Source organism: Coturnix japonica, chromosome 3, assembly GCF_054131305.1.
Source record: "Coturnix japonica strain WE chromosome 3, WE-NBRP24, whole genome shotgun sequence".
NCBI lineage: Eukaryota > Metazoa > Chordata > Aves > Galliformes > Phasianidae > Coturnix > Coturnix japonica.
In genome coordinates this window covers 82,676,575-82,701,389 of record NC_140665.1, presented here as the reverse complement: position 1 = coordinate 82,701,389, position 24,815 = coordinate 82,676,575, and the positions used below count along the sequence as shown (strand labels likewise).

Below are 24,815 nucleotides of genomic sequence, written 5' to 3'. Positions count from 1 at the left end.
TGTGTCTCCCACAGATTCAGTCGGTCCTTGTTCACATGGGCACAGTCCAGCAGTGTGTGCCAAGGGAGCAAATTTCATGCAAATTAATTTTCTCTCAAGTTGGTATCTTTAAAGAACTATCTCACAGGTTTCTAAACAAGGTTGATGAGACACTAACGCTTGAACTACACTATATGATTTGGCTAAGCTACTTGCTGCAGCATATCATAAGACTGTAGCTCTAAGCAGGCAGCAGTCACTGAGCACCAAGCAGCAAGCGGTGCTGCTCCTAAGGCTGGTGCTGTATCCAGAGGAAATGGAAGGACACCAAACAAAAAGGCAAAACTGTGAGCTGGAAACATCCCTACCTGTAGTACAGGTGCCACTTTTTTTCTGCAATACAGGACTTCAGCGACTCTTCCAATCGCTCATCAAACCACCACAAGTTCTATACAAAATTTTATTTTCCCTTGAACATCAAGCATATGACCAATCTCATAGTGGGACAACAGAAAAACAACACATTAGAAAAAGCAATTTATAAAGCATTGGGTAAGCTCAGTACAAGACTCTGCCTTAATTTAAGAAAAGGATTTAAAATTCTCCTGGAACTGTGCATTTGCCATTTATGTGAAAGCAAGCAATACACATCATCAGCAGAGCATACAAAGAAAATTACACAAACTGTGCTTAAAATGAAAAAGGAAACAGCACAACAAACATTGCAGTTAGTTAGCCAGCAGTTAGACCTTTCTCCTTGTAAACCTACTTCTTCAATTTGGCAACTGCAGTTCTTAGGCAGAAACAGCAATGGCTACATAACTTAATTCATAATTATGCAGAACTGTCACAATGGGCTTGTGTAAACTTTTTTATTAATTATTTTTCATCAAATTATAGCTATAAGCCAACATTTCCAACATTCCATTCTTTTTTATTTTTTTCCATTTATTATCACATATGCTGAATCACCCACATGAGACCTTTTTGACCTGTGGCCGAAAGTACCACCTTAAATAAAACCTCAGCTCTTGAATCAGTAGGAGGTCTAACCTTGCATTTCACCTTGGTTTTAAATAGGGAACCACACGGCAAAATAGGCGATACTACTTCTATAACAAGTAGAGATATTTCCCTTAATTTATAAAAATCCAATATAAATTTTTGTTCATAGAACACTTTGAGCTATGAAACGTACACAAGCCAATGAGATTAACACACATATGAAGTCAAAGCCAGACACATTCTTTCAAAATCAAATACTGTATATGTCAGCTGCATGTGAAAGATTTCACAGTAGTTTACATCTGACCTATACCATTTCAGGCCAATCCTGCTGCCAGTGGAGTCCCCTGCTCTTTTGCATAGGACTTCAGTGGCAGCAGGACTATGACAAGACACTTAAATACTAACTGCCAAATATTATAGTTATACTTATTTCTATTAGAATTGATGGTTTATTTAAAAAACACTTCAATTGTTGCAAGTTATTTTAAAAAATGGATTTCCTTTTTTAAAGGACTGTAAATGTTTAATGTTCATAATGTCAGAGGTACTTCTGTTCTTGTTTATGGAATTATTGCTGGTCACCTTCCTGAGACTTGAAAGACCGTTAAAGACAAGCACCATATCTATTCCTCTAAATTATTATATAAAAAATTAATAATTTGGTCCCTTTCTAAATGGATCTCTTCCAACAATGACACTAAAACACAGGGATGGGTCACAGATTCCAGGGGGTCCGACTGGTCCTGGCATTCCGGGACTGCCACGATCTCCATCTTTACCAGGCTGCCCACGCTCTCCAGGGCGTCCTTCCTTACTCATACCAGGCGGACCTTCCGGACCTTAGTGACACACATGCAAGGAATACATGCATTACAGAGAATTTTTATTCATATGGAAACAAAAGCAATTAGGGACTCAAAATAGCCCCACTGTTTGAAGAAGTACTAAGATAAAAAAAACCTCACTTCCTGAAAAAGACACTTGTCACAAATTATTTATATATGTATCAAGCAAACTGATTATCTTATGAAGACTTGGAAAAAAATAAAAAGCATGTAGAAAACAAAGTAAAAATAGCCTTATGAAGGAAATATAAAAATCTGCTTTGGCACAATTATACTTTATCATATATCTGGAACCACTGGGCATGAATCAGAGCCCTCTGAACTGTATTCATTTTTCTAGCTCTGGACCACAGTCTAATCTCTCTTCCAAACACCCAGCTTTGCATTCTGAATCAACACAGTGCTGTCAGGAAGAGTATTTCCATCGCTAAGTAATGGTTACAGGTCACACGTTTATATCAGGACTCGGTTTTCAGATAATGTCTGATTTAGTGACCTGTCTATCAAGAAAAAAGGAATCTCAGGTACCAACCTATTCAAGATGGGTCTTATTTAAATAATCTATCCTATGACAATTTAAAGAGCATTCAAGAGATAGGCATCAGCCACAAAAGATATATGGAAAATAAGATGTGTAGAGACTATGCACATTTTTTTCAACTATATAAATATTTTATTATAAACTGTTTCTTTATATTTAATGGCATGCATTGAATCTACAGAAACCATCTCTCACCTGGAGGTCCTGGTGGGCCTTGGATCCCAGGAACTCCAATGCCTTGATTGCCTTTAGCACCATTTTTCCCTGGCAATCCTGTGGATTAGCAAACACATGTATATCTTTGCACACTAAGAATTATCTTTTTAAGAACAATTAGAAAGTCAACATTTGATTATACTTCTTGAATGAAAATATCAAATTGTTCAAAATCAAACCCTGGGACGTAAAATAAGCATTTCCTTGTAACCTACGTTCTTAATTAACCTCATCTCCACTAAATTAAGAGCCAGCATAGCCCCTGATTAACAGGTGGACACTAAGAGCTGAGGGAGCCAATAACGAAGAATTAAGAAATGTGTTCACTGTTACTGCTTTCCCATTGGCAATGTGTTTATGAATATGCATAAATAGAGTGTAAGATGTTCACCATAGCACCTGGGTAAAAGAGACTACACAGGAAATCAATGTACAGCGAAATTAAGTCTCCACCAAGAAATATACACTCTTTGAGAGGGGCAAAATACATACTGTCTCATACCAGCACAACCCAATTCAATTGCCTCACAGAAACAGATATGAACTTTTCTCATATGGAATAGTTAGCATGGTTAGTCAGTGTCAGCTCCAGAGGAAAACTGCACATTCTCCTTTTGGAGATGAAATTATGAAAGTACTACAAATGGTCACTGCACCCAAAACGAATCTGATACGTGAAGTCATAACTGAGAAGTCACAGAGAAAATAAATATTTAAATATTTTCTTGTCAACCCTTGGCACATTGCTATGTAGTAATATAACTTTCCTGATTATTTTGACATAATAGGAAACACAGTTGCTGCAGTTACCAAATGGACTTAATTTCCAGATTAGATGTACAAATCTAAGCTTGCAAAAAAACACTACAGAAATCAGATGAAATGACAGAGACGCCTACAAGCATTAGCTTCTTTGGTATAATTAAAAAGAATTCAGAACCTTTAAGAAAAGTATAAGAAAATAACAGAAATCCTTGCAAGACAAAAAGGAAAAAGGAGAAAAAGCAAGAAAGTCAGATGGTAATAGATCTATCATATGCCAAAGAACAGCCTACAGTTAGCAGGCAGTAAATAACCAGTGAATATAGACAGTTTTTAAAATAGCAAAAACAAAGAAGTTTGAAAGAAAACAAATACGAAAATATTCTGAAACCCATATATCTAAACATACCTGATCTAACAATAAAAACAAAAATAAAAAGTAACTAAATGCAGATAAAAATATCTATATGAGAGGATAAATGAAATAAAGATCACTCTGAAAGGATCAAAGTTGAAGTACAGTAGAACTGAACACTAGTTATCTTGTGCATTCTGGTGTTGTCTTCTGCTTTGCGAACTTCAAGAGCAAAGAAACCTTTGCCCCATAGCCCATTAATACTTTGCAATACAAACTCATCTATTCTCTTACTCAACTGCTGATAGTAAGTAGTCCCATCCAAAACTGCAAGCGGAAAACAGAGCCATAAAAACCATATGCACACCGTACCTCTTGTCCCACGAACCCCAGGGCGACCTGGGATGCCAGTCAGACCTGGAACACCGTCATTCCCTGGCAAACCAGGAAACCCTCTTGGACCTTCAGGGCCTCTTGGACCTGGTGGTCCTGGAAGTCCTGGGGAAGCACTTTGGGACTGACAGTGGTTGCAGTTTTGTAGCCTTCCACTCTGTAGGATCATAGGTAACTGGGCTAGGAGAATTCAGACAAAGAAAAAAAGTGTTTTAACAGTAAAATACAAAAATATTTCAACCTATTCACTAAAATAATACGAGCTTCCTTTCTCTAGGCACTACAGTATCTTCGGGAAACAAGGAGCTTTTAGCACATTATGGAGCTGCTGGTGTGGAATTTTATTTCTACAACGCAATGAAAACCAGTGATAAATCAGATCAAAATACTGGCGTTGTTTTCAAAAAAGCATCTTTATAATTACAGGGAAACTTCTTCAGCATTTTAAACAAGGAAAGAATAGTAAAGAACCTTTCAAACTTACTTCTCAGTACATCTGAACACACCTGTCGAATAAATTCTTCTGAAAATTCTCGTGCCTAGATTGAATAGAGAAGAGTTATAAAAACAGACAGCCCATATCAGCTGGGAGTTTTAAAGCACCCAAAATGACTAGTGCGGGTTCCCATGCATACAGGTTTTCCATCTGATCCAGGTGGTCCTGGGGGCCCTCTGTCTCCAGGCTGACCTCTGACACCAGGAGGTCCAACAAGACCCTGGATACCGGATTCTCCCTTCTGTCCATTGATGCCTCGAATGCCTGGGTCTCCCTTCTCACCTTTCTGAAACAGAAACCAGTGAAAAGCAAATTGTACCTTCACATGCTGTATCTTTACATGGAAGCTATGTAGCACCACAAATATATTCTAAGAGAAGCTCCACTGACAGTCTTCACTTTAAGTTGTCACGAAAATTTACAGAGTACCTAAATTTCCATATTAGAATTGAATCATAGAATTATCTGAGTCGGAAGGGACCCTTAAAGGTCACTGGTCCAACTCCCCTGCAATGAACAGGAACATCTACAACTCAAATAGGTTGCTCAGAGCCCTGTCCAGCCTCACCTTGAATGTCTCCAAGGATGGAGCATCCACTTCCTCTCTGGATCACCTGTGCCAGTATCACACAAATCTTACCCTAAAAACCTTATATCCAATCTAAATCTTCCCCCTTTCTTTTAGTTTGAAACCATTTCTTACCACAACAGACCCTCCCCTGAAGAGTCAGTCCCCTTCTTTCTTACAGCTCCCCTTTAGAAAGAAATCTCAAATCTTAAACAAACCCATTTGCTTTACTAATTAATATAAAACAAATTCCTTACTAACATATGGAAGAAAATATTTATTAACTTTGAAGGCTGGGGAAATTACAAGTGAAATTCTGGACCACAGAAGTTCTTGGTATGCTTCCAGTTTACTAAAACAACGAAGACTTTTACTCCATGACTTTTGTTTATGAGAGAGAGGAAAAATGATTCTGATTTCAGTTACTGTTTCTGTTGTTGCTGATTGTCTTTTTTTACTTCATTTATGCAATGTATGATAGATGGCAGATTAGTCCATTTGCTTCACTGGAAAATGTTAAAATAATACCGGATCTATCTTCATCAAAGCAATGGTTCTTCTATGTATGGGGTTTGCCTACTGAAATAGCTCCTGTGGAACTCTTTCCCTGAGCAGGAGCCAACCAAATTCCATTAGAATGTAGTCTGGTGCATGTCCAAGATTAATGTTAGTATACTGCCTTTGCTCCCTGTTGAGTTTTATCCTTCTGTGTTTTGCAGCTTCTACACAGTGTTGTCAGTAGCTTAAATTTTTTCTTTCTCACTTTCCAATGATTTTAGATGGAATTATGTAAATAAGGTAACAGAATCACTATGAAAGAATGACAAACAAAAGTTAGTGGAGCAAACAATGCAAGTTTAAAAAGCGCAGGCATGTAGTCTTCATCTTCATAGAATTGCACTGCTTTTTAAATTATGCTGTTTATATTATTTCCTGTCCTTCTAGGTAGTACTTATCAAAACACTTTACATCAGAAAAATATATGGCTCACTCAAAATGTTCTGTCTTTGTCTGAATTGGTAACAATGCCCAGAGCGCTCTGCAAATGAATTACTGCAGAGTAGTACTCATATGCAGGGAGCTAACTGTTAGGCTTTAGCCTTACAAGACTCAGAAAAGGAAAGGAAAGGAAAAGGAAAAGGGAAAGGAAAAGGGAAAGGAAAGGGAAAGGGAAAGGGAAAGGGAAAGGGAAAGGGAAAGGGAAAGGGAAAGGGAAAGGGAAAGGGAAAGGGAAAGGGAAAGGGAAAGGGAAAGGGAAAGGGAAAGGGAAAGGGAAAGGGAAAGGGAAAGGGAAAGGGAAAGGGAAAGGGAAAGGGAAAGGGAAAGGAAAAGGAAAAGGAAAAGGAAAAGGAAAAGGAAAAGGAAAAGGAAAAGGAAAAGGAAAAGGAAAAGGAAAAGGAAAAGGAAAAGGAAAAGGAAAAGGAAAGAAAAAAGAAAAGAAAAGAAAAGAAAAGAAAAGAAAAGAAAAGAAAAGAAAAGAAAAGAAAAGAAAAGAAAAGAAAAGAAAAGAAAAGAAAAGAAAAGAAAAGAAAAGAAAAGAAAAGAAAAGAAAAGAAAAGAAAAGAAAAGAAAAGAAAAGAAAAGAAAAGAAAAGAAAAGAAAAGAAAAGAAAAGAAAAGAAAAGAAAAGAAAAGAAAAGAAAAGGAAAAGAAAAGAAAAGAAAAGAAAAGAAAAGGAAAAAAAGGGCATTACTAAGACATCTTAAGACAAAAAGTTACACATGTTGGTAAAATGCCTAAGAGATAGCAGAAAAGAAGTTCTACAAGTAAGATGCCAAGTTGCCAAGTGTAAATTGAACAGCAGCTCATACGCTCTACCCATTAAAGAAGTTGTACTCCAGTTCAGAACTTACTTTTTCCAAGTAAGCTGTCGTGGTATCATCATTTTTGCTATCAGTATTCCATGTCATAACCCTGTGATATCCTCACAGAGACTAGATATTCTTAGTTACACCATGTGGATTTTATTTATCCATTTCTATTACATGATTGTAAATGGTTTTACATTTAACAATCATTTTAACAACACCTCCACATGATAAACAAGGCTCAGGGATAAAACAGGGGATACAAAGCAGCTGCCCATAGCCACGCCAGAAGCTGTACGTGTTGAGATCTGAAGATAATGCTGTTCATGTAGCTAGAAGTTATTTGCTTTAGTTTTAACTACTTTTAAAGCTATAGCCAATGTTTACATAATGACATCTGATTTGCAAGTTGATTTATTTGGAATTGAATGTTAAAAGGGTTAGAAAGCATTAAGAAGCAGTGAACTATTGAGAAAATGGCATATATTGTAGAAGAACATCACAGGCAAAAAGCCAGCATTTAACAAAAACTTAATCAAAACAAAAGGCAAAACACTAGAACTGCAGCACAACTGCCTGCAGACCTTGCCAAAAAGCAAATGAAACTGCTGAGGGAACATTTTCTGCAGTATATTGTGGTCTTGTAATGCTAAGCTGCATCCCGTATGTGGCCTTGTTTGCTGACCCTTGCTATTGGCGAAGAAAATCAATAAAAAGGAAAAGAGTTCAGCAAGTGCTGAGAATTACAGCCTAAAGAAACTCCTCTATGAAGGAGTCAGAGCATGACTAATGGTAATATAGTTTTTAAAGCAGAAAACAAACCAATTTTATAAGCCTGATAAGTAAACATAGTTACATCATTACATCATAATGCTCAGTAAGGATAATAGTGACAGAGTATTTTTAGACAAAGATATATTATTTACTTTGATTTAAAACATTTAAAGAAGCTACCTCAATGGTTTACAAGTAATATCATAGCAGTTCTGGCTACAATTTAGTAAAGCACATATAAGCCAAACTGCAATTTCTAAGTATTCCATAGAACCACAGAAGCATATAGGATGATTCTGAAGTTTAAATGCTTGTGAGTTACTAAAGAGCATGTCCAGTTATTGATATGCAACACTACTTAATGAAAAGGGGTTAGACAAAGACATCTGTGTGTAAATTTGAAGCAGAATGGGGCACTAAGTATTGATTTCACTGAACATTGGAATGAATCAAATACAACTAACAAAGTTAATCTTTTATATATCCATACTTTACACAGCATGTAAAACAAACAGTAAAAAGTTCTGACCATAAATATATCTGCATTACTCAACCATAGGAAAAAAATATATATTTGTATAGTCTTCACTGTGCCATTACTTTTGAAAGAGAGGCACATAAATCAGTCAGCAAATAAAATTACATTAAGGCAACAGTTTGGATCTCTAGATTAACTGCCCCTCAATTGCTGACTGCCAAAACCAGTATATGCGCACAAGCGGAAGGAGCTTTGTTGTGTGTTCCTTATTTCTGCATTGGCTGCTGCTGAAGTGAATACAGTGAAAAAAAAGGATCATTTACATCAAATATTCTGTATTCTTTTATGAAGTAACTTTTTGTTTTTCAATGACAGTTATTTGCCTTCTTCAGCCAATTCTTTCTGATTATGTGTAACCCCTTAAAAGTTATACTTGGCTTTAACATTTTTAGATCTTGCATTTTCTGAAACATCCATTATGCCATCTGTCTCTTTTAACTAATTCTTCCTTCTCTTCTCCCCTCTGATACTTCTTAATTAATTTCTCTTCTGTTTATGTAAGTATGAAAACAAGACTGTAAACACACATTCTACAGATCACAAATTGCAGACAGAATTATTCTGTTCTACTGTATTTGACATTACAAAATACTTACCTCTCCTTGTTCTCCCCTCAATCCTCCCGTTCCCTTTAGGAATTAATATTAAAAACAAAAAAACAAGTTGAGCCAAGTTACTTGGAATAAAAAACACTTTTTTTCTTTTGTTCTCAGTACTTTATCACAGTTGCTAATATTTAAAGATCTGAGATCTGTATTTGTATTTAGAAAAGCAAATTTTATATAACTAACACTTAAGTAACAAGTAATATAATGTACAAAAAGGATAACTGGAAAATACATCACATATATCACAAATCATATATTTTATTAGTGTATAAGTGCATATAGACAAAACCTGGTCACTCTTTGAAAGACCCAAGAAATAAAATTTTAGTCTAGCAAAAGGAAACTTCAGATTGTACCTGTTTCATATCGTCTTACTAGACAGAACTCAAGCTCAGCACATTTGAAACACAAGTACAGTTTGTAAAGCAGATTTTTCATGTTGGCAAATGGCTCTGGTGTCATTTCTGCCAAACTGATCATTAAATAATGTGGCAAGCTGGCAGCTTAGCACAAGTTTTTTCTCTTCTCTGACAGGTTTGTATTAAAAAGGGAATCTGTACTGTATCTTGGAGAAGCCCGGAGGGCTTTAGAAACCTTGGAAGGACCTAGTACTGTCTACCAGAGTATCTGAATGACTGATTTTTTGGTTGCTGCCCAAACTAGATAAGCATGGGAAACAATTTTAGATCTGTCTCATATTAGTTTTTTTCAGCTTAAAAAAAAGAAAAAAAAAAAAGAGAAAAAAAGAAAAAAAAAAGAAAAAGAAAAAGAAAAACCACAAAAACAAACCCAGTTCTTACGATTCACCTGGTGATTAAAATAATGACCTTATTTGCAAGGGGACAACCCAGAAAGTTTAATTTATAAAATGTCAGAGTATGACATCGCATTTGGATAAAAACAGTCATTCGTCTTTTAGTTTAAACTATTTCTCCTTAAAAAAATTCTACTCAGCTTTACTACCAGATTCCTGTCAAGCTGCACACCCCTGAGAGTGATAAAACCAGGCTAACATACACTGTAGACCTCCTGCCCATGTTCAGTTGGAATCAAATCTTTCTGGCTAGACGGACAGCTGTATCAATGCTGTAATTCTGAAAAAAACCACAACTGCAACTTCCTTCCAAGTCTAGTTTTAGATACGTCCCTCTAACAAATACTTTTCTGTTTAGACATGACGTACATTATGTAGTTAGCAAGTATTTATAAATAATTAAGTTATTTTCTGTGGTACAACAAGATAGCCAACTATGACACAATCAGAATACATTGGCCCAGAATTAAAAGAAAGAAAAATAACTGGATCTCACTGATTTGCAGTTGAAACAGGAAACATCTGTAATTTATGTTCACAGAAGATGTCAATAATGGCTCCCTGTATACTATGAGGGTTAATAAACTACATGAAATTTTAACATGGCATACACGATATCTTAAAATCTTAGGCATCACTCTCTTAAGTAATGCTTGACTTTTCACAAAGGATGCTTTGTGCTTTTATCAGTTTTTTACTTTTTACAACCATTTCACAAAAATTTTCCATAATGAAGTTTTTCATAAAATAATGCAGGAATATGGACTTCCAGTCTGTTTCTCAAGATATATTCTGAACCACAGAAACATGTGAGCTGGAAGGGATCTCCAAGGTTACAACATCCTTTTCAGAGTGATTCTATCTAGAGCAGGCTGCTCAAGGTCACGTCCAGACAGCTGTTGCTACAGCCTCTGTAAGCTCCAGTGTCTGACCCCTTCACAGCAACATGTTCATCCTGTATACCAAGTTGGAATTTCCTGCATTCCAATTTGTCTCCATTTCTTCTTGCCATTCCACTGTGCACAGCAAAGAAAGGTAAGGCTCAATCTTCTCTACAAGTGTTATATATTTTATATTCAAATTACTAAAGTTGTTTAAGAAGTAATGTATATAACTACATACTCATGTTATACATAAATATATTTCACCTGATAAAAAGAACTGCCTACCCATGTGGATGGAAATAATCTTCAGAAATAAATATGAACCATGGCTCTCATGAACTTGGACCATTATTTTAACAGTACCTGTAAGCCCGGATTTCCTTGTCTCCCTTTTTCTCCTTTTCGTCCCTTCAGAAAATAAAAGTTCACTTGAATTTGTATTTATCTAGGAGAAACAATTGAGCTATCAAAAATAACACAAAAAGACAAAACCTAAGATCTCAGTTTAAACTGGGCCCAGTCCCTCTAAAAGTTTACTCCCCGAGAGTTCAGAGCAGAAGCAGAGCAGATGACTACAGTGCCTACCCTGAATTTACAGGAGCCAAGTCAGGATCTGGGTAGGAACAAGATCCTCTCCTCTTTTTGCATGTATTTCCATGACTTTTAGGAGAAAAATCCCACAGTTTATAATATAGTAGTAGGAAGAGACCAGGTGGCATTACTGATTATGAGGATCTGTGTGTCTTGCAATGACTGGAGCAGACAGGGTCAGAACCTTTCCCAGGATGGTGCTATGTCATGTCCCAGCACCCCTAGGCAGTAGCACAACCCATGTACCTGTATCCTCACTGAAGCCACACCAAATGCCTACTCAACCCCAAAATGCTGCCAGCAATTAATGCAGGGCATACTGGACAGTTTTACTTGATGAAAAATTAAGGCTCAGTGACGTTGCACTTTTTCAAGCAAGAGTTTAGGGTTTTTTTTTCCAATTAACTTTTAGCTTTTTTATTAATAGTGTTGATAATAATAGTGCTATTAATAGTGTTGTTTAATAATAGCTTTGTGATTTTGATTAGGAAGATAAAATAGATATACCTGGATACCATTTTCACCCTGGCTTCCTTTGTCCCCCTGTAAAAATATTCAAAGAAAAGTCTCCATCATAACATGATTCATCTCAAAGACTTAATAATGGAAAGAAATGGGATGAAACTTTTGTGTTTGTTTTGCCAGTTTCCTGGTACAAACCCACCATGCATGTATTTAGTTGCATTTTTTAGAGAAAATGTTTATTTAAACACTAAACAGTATCATGGAGGAGATTCTGACCATGGCAAATATTTTCCTGACAGAAAATCCCACAAGATAAGAAGGTATCTATGCCAGCTGTGTATTGCACTTGAAAGTACAATATTTGGTTTTGTTTCAAGTTTTAAAATAAGCTATAGCTGAAAGGCTTCACATTTAGTGCAACATTTTTCCTGAATAATTCAATACTTTGTCATACTTTCAACTCCAGTTAACCAGAAATACGTATTCTGACTTGCATCCTCATATGAAATGGATAATGAATTTTGCAAGATATATCTTCTGCGTTTTAAAATCTAGAGACCTTCCATAGATGTTAACAAATTCTCCCTTCTTAAAATCAGTATCTCTGTCTTGATTAATTACCCTTAGATACTGAAACTGAGTGTATGGTGGAAATGAATTTAATTAAATTATTCCTGTGACACCAGCCCAACTCTGGTCACACTTGGGCTTCAGCAGATGTTGAATGTTGTAAGCCATGAAGTATTCATCCTGAATTGACATGATCGTCAAAAAATCCTACATATCTACAGTTTATAAATCAGTGACTATTCAGAAATTTGTAGAATCACAGAATCATAGAATGACCAAGGTTAGAAAAGACCTCTGAAATCATCCAATCCAATCATTCACCTATCACCAGTATTACCCCAGTATTAGCTCCACTAAACCATGTCCCTCTGTACAACATCTAAATGTTTCTTGAACACCTCCAGATGGTGACTCCACCACCTCCCTGGGCAACCCACTGAGACATCAATACTAAATTTTACATGTTCAAAAATTTGTTCCTTAGCAATGAAGAATGTCTGCATAGCCAGGTCTGTAACAATGTTTGATTGACACAAGGCCACATTAAGAGATGGTGAGATCCTGAAAGCATGTTATCTCTGAAAACTCAGAATGCAAGAGTTAGAACTACAGGTTCGTGACTGAACAGAAGAAATACTTTTTAACCAGGACAGTGTAAGTCGGATCCCTCTAATCTTTGCCACAAAACATTTCAACATTTACTTTAGCTAATTAAGCTTCAGTTACAGTCAATGGAAATAGTAAATACTTCCAGATTCATTCATTCCTAAACAAAGATATCAGTGAAGGACTCCTCAAGAATCTCAGACTCCCTCAGCTAAATATGGAGAGAGCCTAGGCAAGCTGGTTAGTTGAGATGACTCTAAACAGCTAAGAGGATAACTGAGCTGAGTATGTCCCAGCTACACAGGAGTAACTGCTCCAGCTCTTTGGGGAGATCCCCAGAAGACTGTACCATAGAATGTGTCAATATACTGCTTGCTAAAAGAAGATATAATATTAAGTGAATATTGAACCATGGTTCATACCCTAATGTACTATAATTCATAAAGGAAAATTTATCAATGCCTATGTCACAGCACTATATGTTAACAGCTTCTCCCTTTTTGTCATTCCTCCCTATGAAATGTGACTGATTTTCTAGCTAATATACTGCATATTCAATATATTTTCCAAAATATACCAAATTGTCTCTAATAAAAACAATGTATTTTATATATATATATATATATATATATATATATATCCCTTATACCAGCCACTTATTGGAAAAGCACTTCCAATTAAAAACGTAATTAACATAAAACTAGAAGAAAGCTGCTTACCTTTATACCCTGGGTACCAGGGATGCCTGGATAACCTGGTTCACCTGGGGCACCCGGTCCTCCTGGTTCTCCCTGAATAATATAATAGCTCTGTAAGTAGCAGTGATACACTGTGTGTCAAAAACCTATATTGCATGATTTTTTGAGGTCATGTGATATTTTTGGTTATGATATTCTGAAATTCTGTAACTCGGGATGATTAAAAAGCTTGGAGAATTTCTGAAGAGGTGTTGAAATCAGACAAACCACAAAAGACTCTCCTAACTTTTAAACTATCTTTTATTTCCTTTTAATATCTTCTATTGCCTTTTAATACAGTTGATGCTGATTTTTCAACAGACAGAAAACTATCTGAAGTAGTGGCAATGTCTGTAGGTTTGAATTTCAGTACGAGGCTGTAAGTTGCAAAACATTAAGACATACTGGTCTCTCTGTAACTTTACATAACTTCATAATCTCTCCAGTTGATAATGCACTGTAATAGAATCACAGAATCCCTAGAGCTGGAAGAGACTTTTAATGGTCATTTAGCCCAACTCCCCTGCAATGAACAGGGATGCCACAGCTAGATCAGGCTACCCAGGGCCTGATCCAGCCTCACCTTTAAAGTCTCCGGGTACAGTGAATCTGCCATTCCACATCACGTGGGCAACCTGTTCCAGTGCCTCACCACCTTCACCGTGAAAGATTTTCATTATATGTAACCTAAATCTTTAGATACAAAGAGGGCTTATAACCTTAAACCTTTTTAAATCTGAAATTATTTCCCTCTGTTCTATCACAACACAGAATCACGGAATCAGAGAATCTCAGGGGTTGGAAGGGACCTCCAGAGATCATAGAGTCCAACCCCCCTGCCAAAGCAGGTTCCCTATACCAGTTTGCACAGGTAGGCGTTCAGGCAGGTCTTGAATATCTTCAGATAAGGAGACTCCACAACCCCCCTGGGCAGCTTGTTCCAGTTCTCTGTCACCCTCACCATTTATTTCTTGCCCTCTCCCACTAAGCTTTTCCAACATTAACTTTTTGACTAAATAGTTTCTCTTTTTTGATCAACTTCTTTTCCACTTTTAACAACTGCTCTTCTGGTGAGACTGAGCTGACCCCATTAGAAAGTCTACCCCAGTCCCATCCTGTCTCTGGATCATGAAGACATCGTTGGATTATGAAGATAGTTTCCTTGTAGTGCTGCTTTCCCACTCAAACACATGTTTTAGAGCATCAAGGCTGCAGGTTCCCTTATGGCTTACAAGCATCACCACAAATCCTTTCAGGTGTGATCCCTGGCCCCAAGGTGTTACTAGCACTAGACAGCACGCTACAATTGAGAGACCAGACAAACAGCTGCACCTGCCACAGAGGTCAGCAGATGTGACGCTGTGTGGCTGGGCTTAAGCCAGAACTTACATGAGCATGATGGAAACAACCACACAATCTTGTTCACACAAATTACTGTAAAGCAGTAGACAAAGACACTGCTGACTTGCATTTCCTAAAGTCTAGTAAAAAGCTAGTACGAATAACCCATCAAATTGATTTTGATGTGATTTTATGTTCATTGCTGTTCGATTTTGAAACAAAACTAATTTAATTACAGAAAAGTATATCAATCTCTACTTTAATTCCAGATTTGTATTTACCTTGGCTCCTGATGATCCGGGTTTCCCCTGTAGACCAGGTTCACCTTTATCACCCTACAGAACAACACAGGCATTTCAGTGATACATCACTATGGCTATGTATTATATCGTATTATATAAGATGGTATCATTCAATATGGCAATACTAGCAAATAGAAACAGACACTGCTGGGTAATCAGCCTTTAAAAATAAGAACTAGTGACTGAAATTTACTGTTATTTTACTATAAACTTACAGTTTTTTCTTCTCTCTGAAAGATAAGATACTTATGCCAAAATGTGACCCACTTGCCCATGCTCTTCTGACACTTACCCACCTTTCTTACATCCCTTTCCCAGTCATACCATGTTTTTGCATATGGACTTCACATTTTTACCACTTTATTTAATAAAACTGGAAATCCTTTGACCTGTCCGAGCCAAAATATACTTTTGTCTTGCTTTTTAGTGTAGCTTGTAGAATTCGGCATATATTCAGCATAAGTACTTCCATTCAAGTCTGAAAATTACTGATTACTTTATGATGTTTTTCTGCAAGAATTAAGATCTCTGAATAACAGGTAAATACATGAAACAAAAGCATGTTTCACAAATGGAAATAAAACTAATTAACTTTTTGTCATTTCATTGATATTCTATCTTATTCACCTTGGCAAACACCGACCACTTTAAAGCATGTATACCTTCAGTGTACAACTTTAAAGAAACACATATGTACATCTGGGTATAAAATAAAGTATGTGTGGAAATAGAGCTAAATGTAAACATAAAGTTGAGGAAATTGATTCCATATTCATTAATTTTCTTTAAGATATACCTTTCAGTGCTCACTAACCAAAACTTATATTGGATTAAAATAGAAGGCTTCACTAGCAGATCAAGATTTATGGTATCTGTTTTAGTTTCTGAGAGCATGGGTCAAATTAATTCTTGCTGTAGCTGTAGTGCAATCAATAAAGTTACATCTGAAATAAATTTGGCCCCTCAGATGGAAAAAGCAGCATGTAACTCTATTTAACACAATTAAAATATAAATAAATGTAACATGGGCAGAGAGTTCTGATGTACACTGAGAATTATCTGGCTCCAAGCATTGCAGAACATTTTCCAGGACTGCAAAGTTGAAACAAAGTCTCATGACCATCTCTGTGGCAGCTCCAAACCTCACGGGATGAGAGGTGCCATTTACTGAGCTATATTAAGGTCTCCTGAGACTTAACTATTTTATAAGGTTATATGTGGAAAATCATGTAGGTCTCTCTCCAGTATTCAGTATACCAAAAAACTTAGGAGCAAAACCCTAACCTTTTCTCATCTATAAGGCAGTCATATATCAAAGTCACAATTAACAAAAATGCTCACCTTAGGCCCAGGAGCACCAGGTAGTCCAAATGAGCCTTCTGGTCCCATCAAACCCTATTTATTTTTGACAAAGGTAGAGACATTTCTTGTAATAAGCTGGAGGAATAATAGCTTCAGTACTGTGTAAAGAGTATTATTATGCTTTTTTTGCAAAATAAATAGACAGAAAAGATGTTTTTCATCATATTCCTATACAGGCTTTAGCTCTGGATTCTTACGCCTTCTGCAGTGTGAGGAAGGGCTATTGTGCAATGGAAAAATAAAACAGGAGAAAAACAAAGTGCTGTCATAAAATATTCCTGAGAGAATCTCCTGCAAATCAAAACCTCATCTGTTTTGTCTAATTCTTAATATAATTTTATAACATCCTTAGCTATAACTGAAAGCCATGCACAAATTTCTCAGTTGCCATTTAGGGTTCCCAAAACTATTAATGGTATTACAGAATTCTCTTCCTTGTTTCTGACTGTGATTTTCTGAGGTTGCTGCACCTTGACTTTTCCACACCTTGAGGAGATTTATCAAGATCTGTGAACTTGGGGCCACATCTTTGCTTCTTTGGCAAGCACTGAGATTGAATCATTCCTTCAAGAGCCCAACAACTTCTGCTACTTCAGCACATGTACACAACCTGAGCACTGCCAAAAACAAATCCTTAGACTCCTCACAGAAACATGTGACAAAGGCATGTTTAGTTGTCTTTGTTCCATACACAAGCAAAGAACAAAAGGGTTTTAAATCATTAAAATGCTGGCTTTCTTCTTGTCTCTCTGAAGCTACTCTTAAGTATACTTTAGAACTTAATAGTAAATTATACTTTCCAAGACAGAATTCCCATTTATTCTGGTGTTAATACACATCTATGGTACCACTTCATTTCATCTCTTTTTCACTTCAGCACTTCAAGTGTCGATAAAACCAATATATTATTATTAATTCATGTGGTCTTCCAGGAATATCCTAAAATATCACCTGCTGTAAGGAGGCATTTAACAAGACAGTGTAAAATACAAGAAGTAATACAGAAAGTCAAATAAATAAATGAGGTCGTGTAATCTAATTTACTAGAAAAATCTTACTGATGCTATTGATAGTATTTTCAAGAACAACTGCTAATATCATAATTTACATCAATCTTTCTGTCATATGGATAGAAACAACCACACTTCATTTATTTCTAAATGCTAGGAATTATTCAGTTCAGTAATATTATCCCAGATCTTCTTCAAAAGTTACATATGATAAAAAATAAATGTGTCTACTGTATTTTGTTAAATAGACTGTAATCTAGTTGTGCAAAAAAAATAAGTAATAATTAAATAAAAATACCTTTCTTTGCTGAGACTAAAAGGATTGCATTAGTTTTGAAAATACTACAGAAATTTCAAAATGTTTAGAACAGGAAATAATTTTTGTATGCGGATCTTTTTCTATGCTATCACTTTTCCAGTATTCCACATATGCTGCTAATTGAGGCAGCACAGTTTATCTTGAGTTTCTGTCCTTCTGTGTTGTATTAAATTTCTAGGCATCAAATAAACATGTTAACATAACTAAGCATGCCATCTTGCTCGTTCGGCCACAGATACAGGGCCATGAATACAGAAAAAAAATGGCTCTTCTACACAAGACTAAAACTTGAGAAACTTCGCTGCTAATTTTCCGCTGACTCAGATTTCTCCCATTCAGTTAATTACATGTGAAAATTCTTTCATTAAACTTCAGTTTCTCTACTACAATGATACTATACACATCGCATAATCTCCAACACTCATTTAGAATACCCAATTTTTTTCCTGAATAAAGGCTTACTAGTCCATACTATTTCTTCAAAAATTTTGGAATATAAGTAACTGATTCTTCTCTAACTGGAGTGAAGCTTCTGTAGTCTACTTCCACTAATAGCCTAAGAGAGAGTTTATTCTCATTAACCATTTGCTTAAGGCATATTTTCAGAATCAGCTTTGTTACAAAAAATGTAAGAAAATATTCATTTGTTCCTGGAACTAAACCTTGATTATATTAGCAATGTCTTAATCTATTAGTGGATTAATGCTGCTTCCTCCCTTTTCTTATTTGCATTTATATTGCAAAATAAGATTTGGATAACATTGATTTCACTGTAATGCAGAATACAACTTACCTCTTTCATATTATCTATCGACTCACTTCTGAAATATAGCTCTAAGCCACATTTTTGGCATTCTTTGAAGTCTACCTTCCTTTTCTGCAAACTTGTGAAATTACTATGCTTTCCACCTCAGGCTCCTGTTCCAGTAGGATAATCAGGGGAACTAATTGTGGGAAGGCATGAGAACTGTATGATATCTGGCTCCTCTAACATCACTAGCTCAGTGTGGCCCTGTTTCATTTCAGACCTATCCAATACCAACTTCACACTTCTGGCTTATGCCCGGACCTGTTCTTTTATTGCAAGTAGTTAAATGTTCATTGCAAATGCCCCACATTCATTTTATCTTATACTAACTGGGAATATTATGTATAAGTATGGCTTTTTAATTTAATCAGGTATGTATACACATCCACCTCATCACCCACACATCATAGAATCACCAAGGTTGGAAAAGACCATCAGTATCAACCGGTCCAACCCTCCAACCATCACCAATAGTTCTCACTAAACCATGTCCCTCAGTACAACATCCAGACATTCCTTGAACACCTCCAGGGTCGTTGACTCCACCACCGCCCTGGACAGCCTATTCCACTGCCTGATCACTATTTCAGAGAAGCAGTATTTCCTAATGTTCAGCCTCAATCTCCCCTGGCATAGCCTGAAGTCATTCCCTCTAGTCCTGTCACTAGTTGCATGAGAGAAGAGGATGATCCCCAGCTTATCACAGCCTCCTTTCAGGTAGTTATAGAGAGCAAAAAGGTCTCCCCTGAGCCTCCTCTTCTCCAGACTGAACAATTCCAGCAACTTCAGCCACTCCTCATATGGCCTGTGCTCCAGACCCCTCACCAGCTTTGTTGCCCTTCTTTGAACACGCTCCAGGATTTCAATGCCTTTCTTGCAGTGAGAGACCCAAAACTGGACACAGTACTCAAGGTGCAGCCTCACCAGTGCTTCCGCACCCATTCTAGGTAAGGCAGAAAAGAAAGCAGAAACCTTAAACATAACTAAAGGTCAGACATGCATCTGCAGGAAGGGGAGAAATAAAACCCAGTTGTCCTGATTTCCTGTCTAGTCCTCTAATTACTAAGCCATATTTCATGCATTTCATTAAAAAAATACAGGAAGACAACTATATGAAATCAGTGTTCTGCAAGAACTTTCTGCTGCAATACAGGAAAAGATTGAGAATGTAAACTGAAAACTAAGGCATGTAAAAGAAGAGCATGTCCTGAATAAAAATAAACCATTCAAGGACATATATTTAGTATTGCTCCCCCATGTTCCAGAGCTGACATTATTTATGTGGCATACAAATGAATAAATTACTGGCATTGGTAACGTAATAGGGATAGTTATTACTGAAGAAGAACTTGTTATTGAAGAATTTTCCCAAGGTATTAAAAGCACATCCACAAGCTTTCCATCTGTTTTGTCTGGAACAAGCACATTCAGTGTGACTAATACAAGGAAAATCCCACTATCTTTTCTGGCTGAAATTCCCTAATGTCATATAACATATTCAAATATTCCATGCATCAATTTCCTACTTATTTTATCAGGTGACAAAAGATACATTAAATTGAGTTGTCAGGAAACATGAACATTTTATTTTCAAGTGTATCACTGAACCAGATGTTATTTACGTAAAGAAAACTTGGAGAAAACATAGTAGGTGAGTTACTTGAATAAATATGTATGCTGTGGAATCCCACAAGGCTTTATTATAGCTGCTCTTACAGACTCTCCTCTAGCATATTGTTTAGCTTTGCTCAGAAAGAAATGGAGAAAATATTTTCAGTGATAGGTAATAAAAAATATTAGAGGAACAGGTGAGACCAAATGCACATATGTTACCTAGGAGAAGAGAAATCTTAACTTCCCAGTTCAGTGTTTCTTTCGGTGTGATCTGAACGACAATATTATCCACTTCTCAGGGAAATTTCTTTCAGAGAAGATCTTCAGGTACTTGAAAAAGTTCTTTAAGTCCATAAAATATTAACCAGTGTACTCATAGTATAAATATATATCTTTTGATAGCTATAATGTACTGGTCCTATATAGGACTCATGAAAGAAAATACTGATAGATGGACACAGGGCAGGTGCATTTTTTCTCCATTCAGAATTGCATTGGTTTTAATTGATAATATATTTTACTGAGGTTGAAAAAGGACACCAGGTCATCAACACACCCATAGGCATACATATACCTATATACCATCTGTATATCTGAAAACCAAAGTAAAGTTTTTCAAAACTTGTTCCGGTGCCTCACCACTCTCACAGTGAAGATGATTTTCCTAATATCATATCCAAACTTCCCAGCCCAGGTGCAACTTGAGGCCATTATCATTGCCCTGTTGCCAGTTACCTGGTTACAGGTGGTTATCTATAACCAACTTATATCATTTCTAAAGGATTATAATGAACACAGAAATCACCCCATTCATGCAGTAACAAAGATGTGTTAAGCTGGATGGTTCAAAAAGAAGGGTTTAATTTCAATTTCCTAAATTCCAAAATAAAAATCTCACTGTGACCTCAGCTATTCTCACTGTTCTGGTCAAAAGTGAACACTATTATGAAAGTCTGCTGTAATTCAGATTCAGAAATTCATTGCACACTCTGACAATACTTAACCAGTCTTTACCATCACAGTAAATCAACATAAATATATTCAGAGTTAATTCAAACTTAAGTATCTCAGAGAGTACATTCATGTTTCAGTGGATTTGTTTATCAAATGTGCAGACTGGAAATCATCAATTTTAAAATAAAGTAGGAGGGGATTCAGAGATTATATTTGGTCTGATTGGATTTGTAAATGTGAAAATGCTGGGTTGCTACTGTATTGCTTATTTCCTTATCATGGGTAGTGAATAACAGCATGAAAATTATTTGAAGTTCCTGTTCATAATAACATGAATTTGCAAACTTACAGTTTCCCCTGGTGACCCTTTTGCTCCTGGTAGACCTGGTGGTCCAATTTCACCCTAAATTTTTGAGATAAAGAGAATAGTTGTTGAATTAATTTATGTATGAATAACAAATTTCTTTAAAATTCTTTAATTCTACATATCTATTTGAATAAGATTTATTATGACATTATCTTTGTTACTTTTAAATGATGCATTCCTTCTGGAATACTATAAATAAGATTTAATAAGAGATTGATCAAACACATCAAAAGCATTTTGGAGCATGTCTGCATTCATCTGCAACATGATTTGTTGTCTTAAATCCCCTCTGTGAAAACTCTCCTCCCGGTATGGCCTGAACCCTCACTTTGGAAAGAGTATATTGATGCACCGTTTTCAACTCTGTTTTGAGATATTAATACCTTTTGTCCTTTTGCTCCTTGATTTCCAGGGATTCCAGGAATTCCCTGAGGAAGGGAAAAGAAAACCTTTTAAATACACAAAATATTTTATAAATACACACACACACACACACATATATATATATAACTCCACATCCTCATAAATTTAATATATGCAACATGATTACGGTTCAAAAAAGGACTAGAAATAGAAAATTTAATAAACTGTATAAGAAAAGAGCTTCAGATGGGAACATGCAAACTATTTTATCTGCAGAAAGTGATACAGAGATTTTCAGTCCCTCTCTGGTGCTTTCCTGCTGGAACTCCACATCTGCCCTGGACAGGCTCATGTACTCAAGGTTACCCAAAAAGAGCTGCACTGCTATACTGAAGCTCCTAACATGGGGAAAGAAACCACTACTCATTAAACATAACATTCCCATATGAGATAAGTCATATCTTCTTCCAAAAAAAATTCTTGGCCAATAGTACCTCAGATCATCCTATTTTCCTATTTGAAATACAGTGATTGTAACATAAAACATGAGGCAGATATTATCATATGTTGTGTGAGCTGGCTTCCACTTTGATAAGCACCTGAAGATCTCTAACAGTTCCTTGACCTCACTGTTTATTTCACTCCACAGTACATCTCATAAAGTTTCTTACAGTGACCCTATAAATGAATGTAGTTTAGCTTTAAAACAAAGATGCATATACACTTAAAACTCTCATCTACAATCAGTTAATTTGGTTTTCCTCTTAGATCTATTCAAATTTATTGGACTGAAACTGTTCTTACTTGTATCATCACTAATCTCCAGCAAGAATTAGGCATATAGACTTCAACAATCAGGAATAACTTGATGGTTTCCATATGAAGAACAGCTGTAAAGTGCTGTCTTGGAAAAAATAGCTCCATTGTTTTGTAGTTTACACCCAGCTTCTTGTTAACGATGACACCATAAATCAGAAACAATTCAGTGGTCAACAGCATATGAGTTAATTATGGCATCCTTGGCATTTTGCAATTCATCAAAATTCCAGTGTACATATAATCCAAAGGAGAGATTAAATAATATAAAAATAACCAGAAAGCCAGTGCTTCATTCTAAGACCTCTATTCACACTGTGCAACATAAGTCTTCTTGCTAAAATTTTGTTCAAAACTATCTTATTTGCACAGAGACAGGAAATCAGGTGTATTTATAACCACATAACTTCCAGACCTTGCATGGCTTCTTGGAAAATTCATTCAACTGTTAAATTCTTTATCCACATCAGAACTTCACAAGATGCTGAAAAAAAAAAAAAAAACCCTCTAGGCAGGAATCTTCTTTTATTGAAAAGATGAACCAAAGCTTTCTTTGGTTACATTAACAAGTTCTGTGCAGGGCTAAGAGTAGTCCATCCCACACATTTATTCAACACAGTGAATGGACTACCCTTAAGTAAGAATGCCAAAGAGAAGAAACACAGCGTTCCACTGAGCTACACTGAACTTTCTTGGCTAATAATAATAATAAACAAAAAATCATATATGAGACATTTAACTTCACTTTTACATCAGTAGCAAAGAAAGATAAAACTCAAAGAGCGGCAATTGTAGAATTAAGCCACCAAGCCAATGTCAGTCTGTTTTTTGTTGTTGTTTCTTTTCTGATGGACTCCGTACTACGGTAGTGCTATGAACTTCTGCTCCTTTTTCAGTGGAAGAGATAGTCCAGACTCCCCCAGATTCCCTCACACTTTACTGACATTCACTCAGCTGAGAATGAAACTATCGTTTATCTTAATCTGAATGATTCCCAGTGTACATGGGGTGGAGGCTTTCACAGTTACTCACAAGTCAGCTGGCATAGGAAAAGGAGAATGAAGTGGCTAATTTGTTCACAAAGAATAAGCTTTTCTCATGAGAGTTACTTTGCTGTGTAGCTTCCATTGTTCAGCAACTGCAAAGACTGATCTCTGTAGGTTCAGTTCCAGGATTGTTTAAACATTAAATTTTGCTTCCTTCTCATTGTATTTTCTGCATCTATTACTTCCTTTTATGTGGATATCTCCCATTCATGCCAACTAGAATTACTTGTACTTTCCCAGAGGACAAAGTTAGGAAGCAGCCTAGATATCCTCAGTTTTTTCCCTAACTTCTAGATCAAGAGCCAAACCAAGCATTGGAAATATATTAGTATCCTTGTTCCTAAACAGAGATTTTATATGCAGTACAAATCCTCAGAACTTTTTTTTTCAATCCACCCCGAGTAATAAAGCACTTTGAACTGAAAGTTATGCTTAATTGAGTGACATAACACAAACAAGGCTGTCAAAGAAATCTCACCCTAGATATCAAAAGACGTATTCCTACTTCAGAGCTCAAGGTAAAGCAGCTAATTTCATTTGTAAGGTAAAGACAAATTTTTTGAAGAGCATGTTATAAGTAAAACTGTCACAAGTGCCTGTGTTTAATCAAAACTTAATATGAAACAGATTAATCGTGCAATTTTCCTGCCATTAAGGGAAACACAACGTTTGGAACTACCACGAGTGGGAAAACTGCCACCCACAGGGAGAAACACAACCAACGCTATGGAATAATTCGTGATTCACAAAGTTAGGGGGAAAAATGACTTCCAGGATGGTTTTCTGCAAAGCTATCAAGCAATATTTTGTTTGTATGAAGTTAAAAAATGGGTTGTAATTTGAGACTTCTTTCCAGAAAATGCATTTTAAATGGTTCACGTTTATCATTTATACAGCTATAATACCAAGAAGCATAGCATTATATTTCCAACCAGAATAGCTAGAAATCCAAGTAT

General features: G+C 36.2%; 1 protein-coding gene across 2 annotated transcripts in view; it reads right to left on the bottom strand.

Annotated features, from left to right (window-relative positions):
* Positions 1-425: 425 nt before the first annotated feature.
* COL21A1 (collagen type XXI alpha 1 chain) overlaps positions 426-24,815 on the bottom strand; it is a 95,205-nt gene continuing 70,815 nt past the window's right edge. For both annotated transcript variants that reach the window (XM_015859231.3, XM_085542078.1), the window contains 13 exons: positions 22,018-22,062; positions 21,617-21,670; positions 16,542-16,595; positions 15,180-15,233; positions 13,540-13,611; positions 11,687-11,722; positions 10,952-10,996; positions 8,879-8,911; positions 4,735-4,881; positions 4,584-4,638; positions 4,079-4,279; positions 2,569-2,646; positions 426-1,826 (listed from right to left, as the gene is read on the bottom strand). In XM_015859231.3, the coding sequence (XP_015714717.2) occupies positions 1,639-1,826; positions 2,569-2,646; positions 4,079-4,279; positions 4,584-4,638; positions 4,735-4,881; positions 8,879-8,911; positions 10,952-10,996; positions 11,687-11,722; positions 13,540-13,611; positions 15,180-15,233; positions 16,542-16,595; positions 21,617-21,670; positions 22,018-22,062 (1,062 nt within the window). In that variant the 3' untranslated portion in view covers positions 426-1,638. The remainder of the gene's footprint in view (positions 1,827-2,568; positions 2,647-4,078; positions 4,280-4,583; positions 4,639-4,734; positions 4,882-8,878; positions 8,912-10,951; positions 10,997-11,686; positions 11,723-13,539; positions 13,612-15,179; positions 15,234-16,541; positions 16,596-21,616; positions 21,671-22,017; positions 22,063-24,815) is intronic.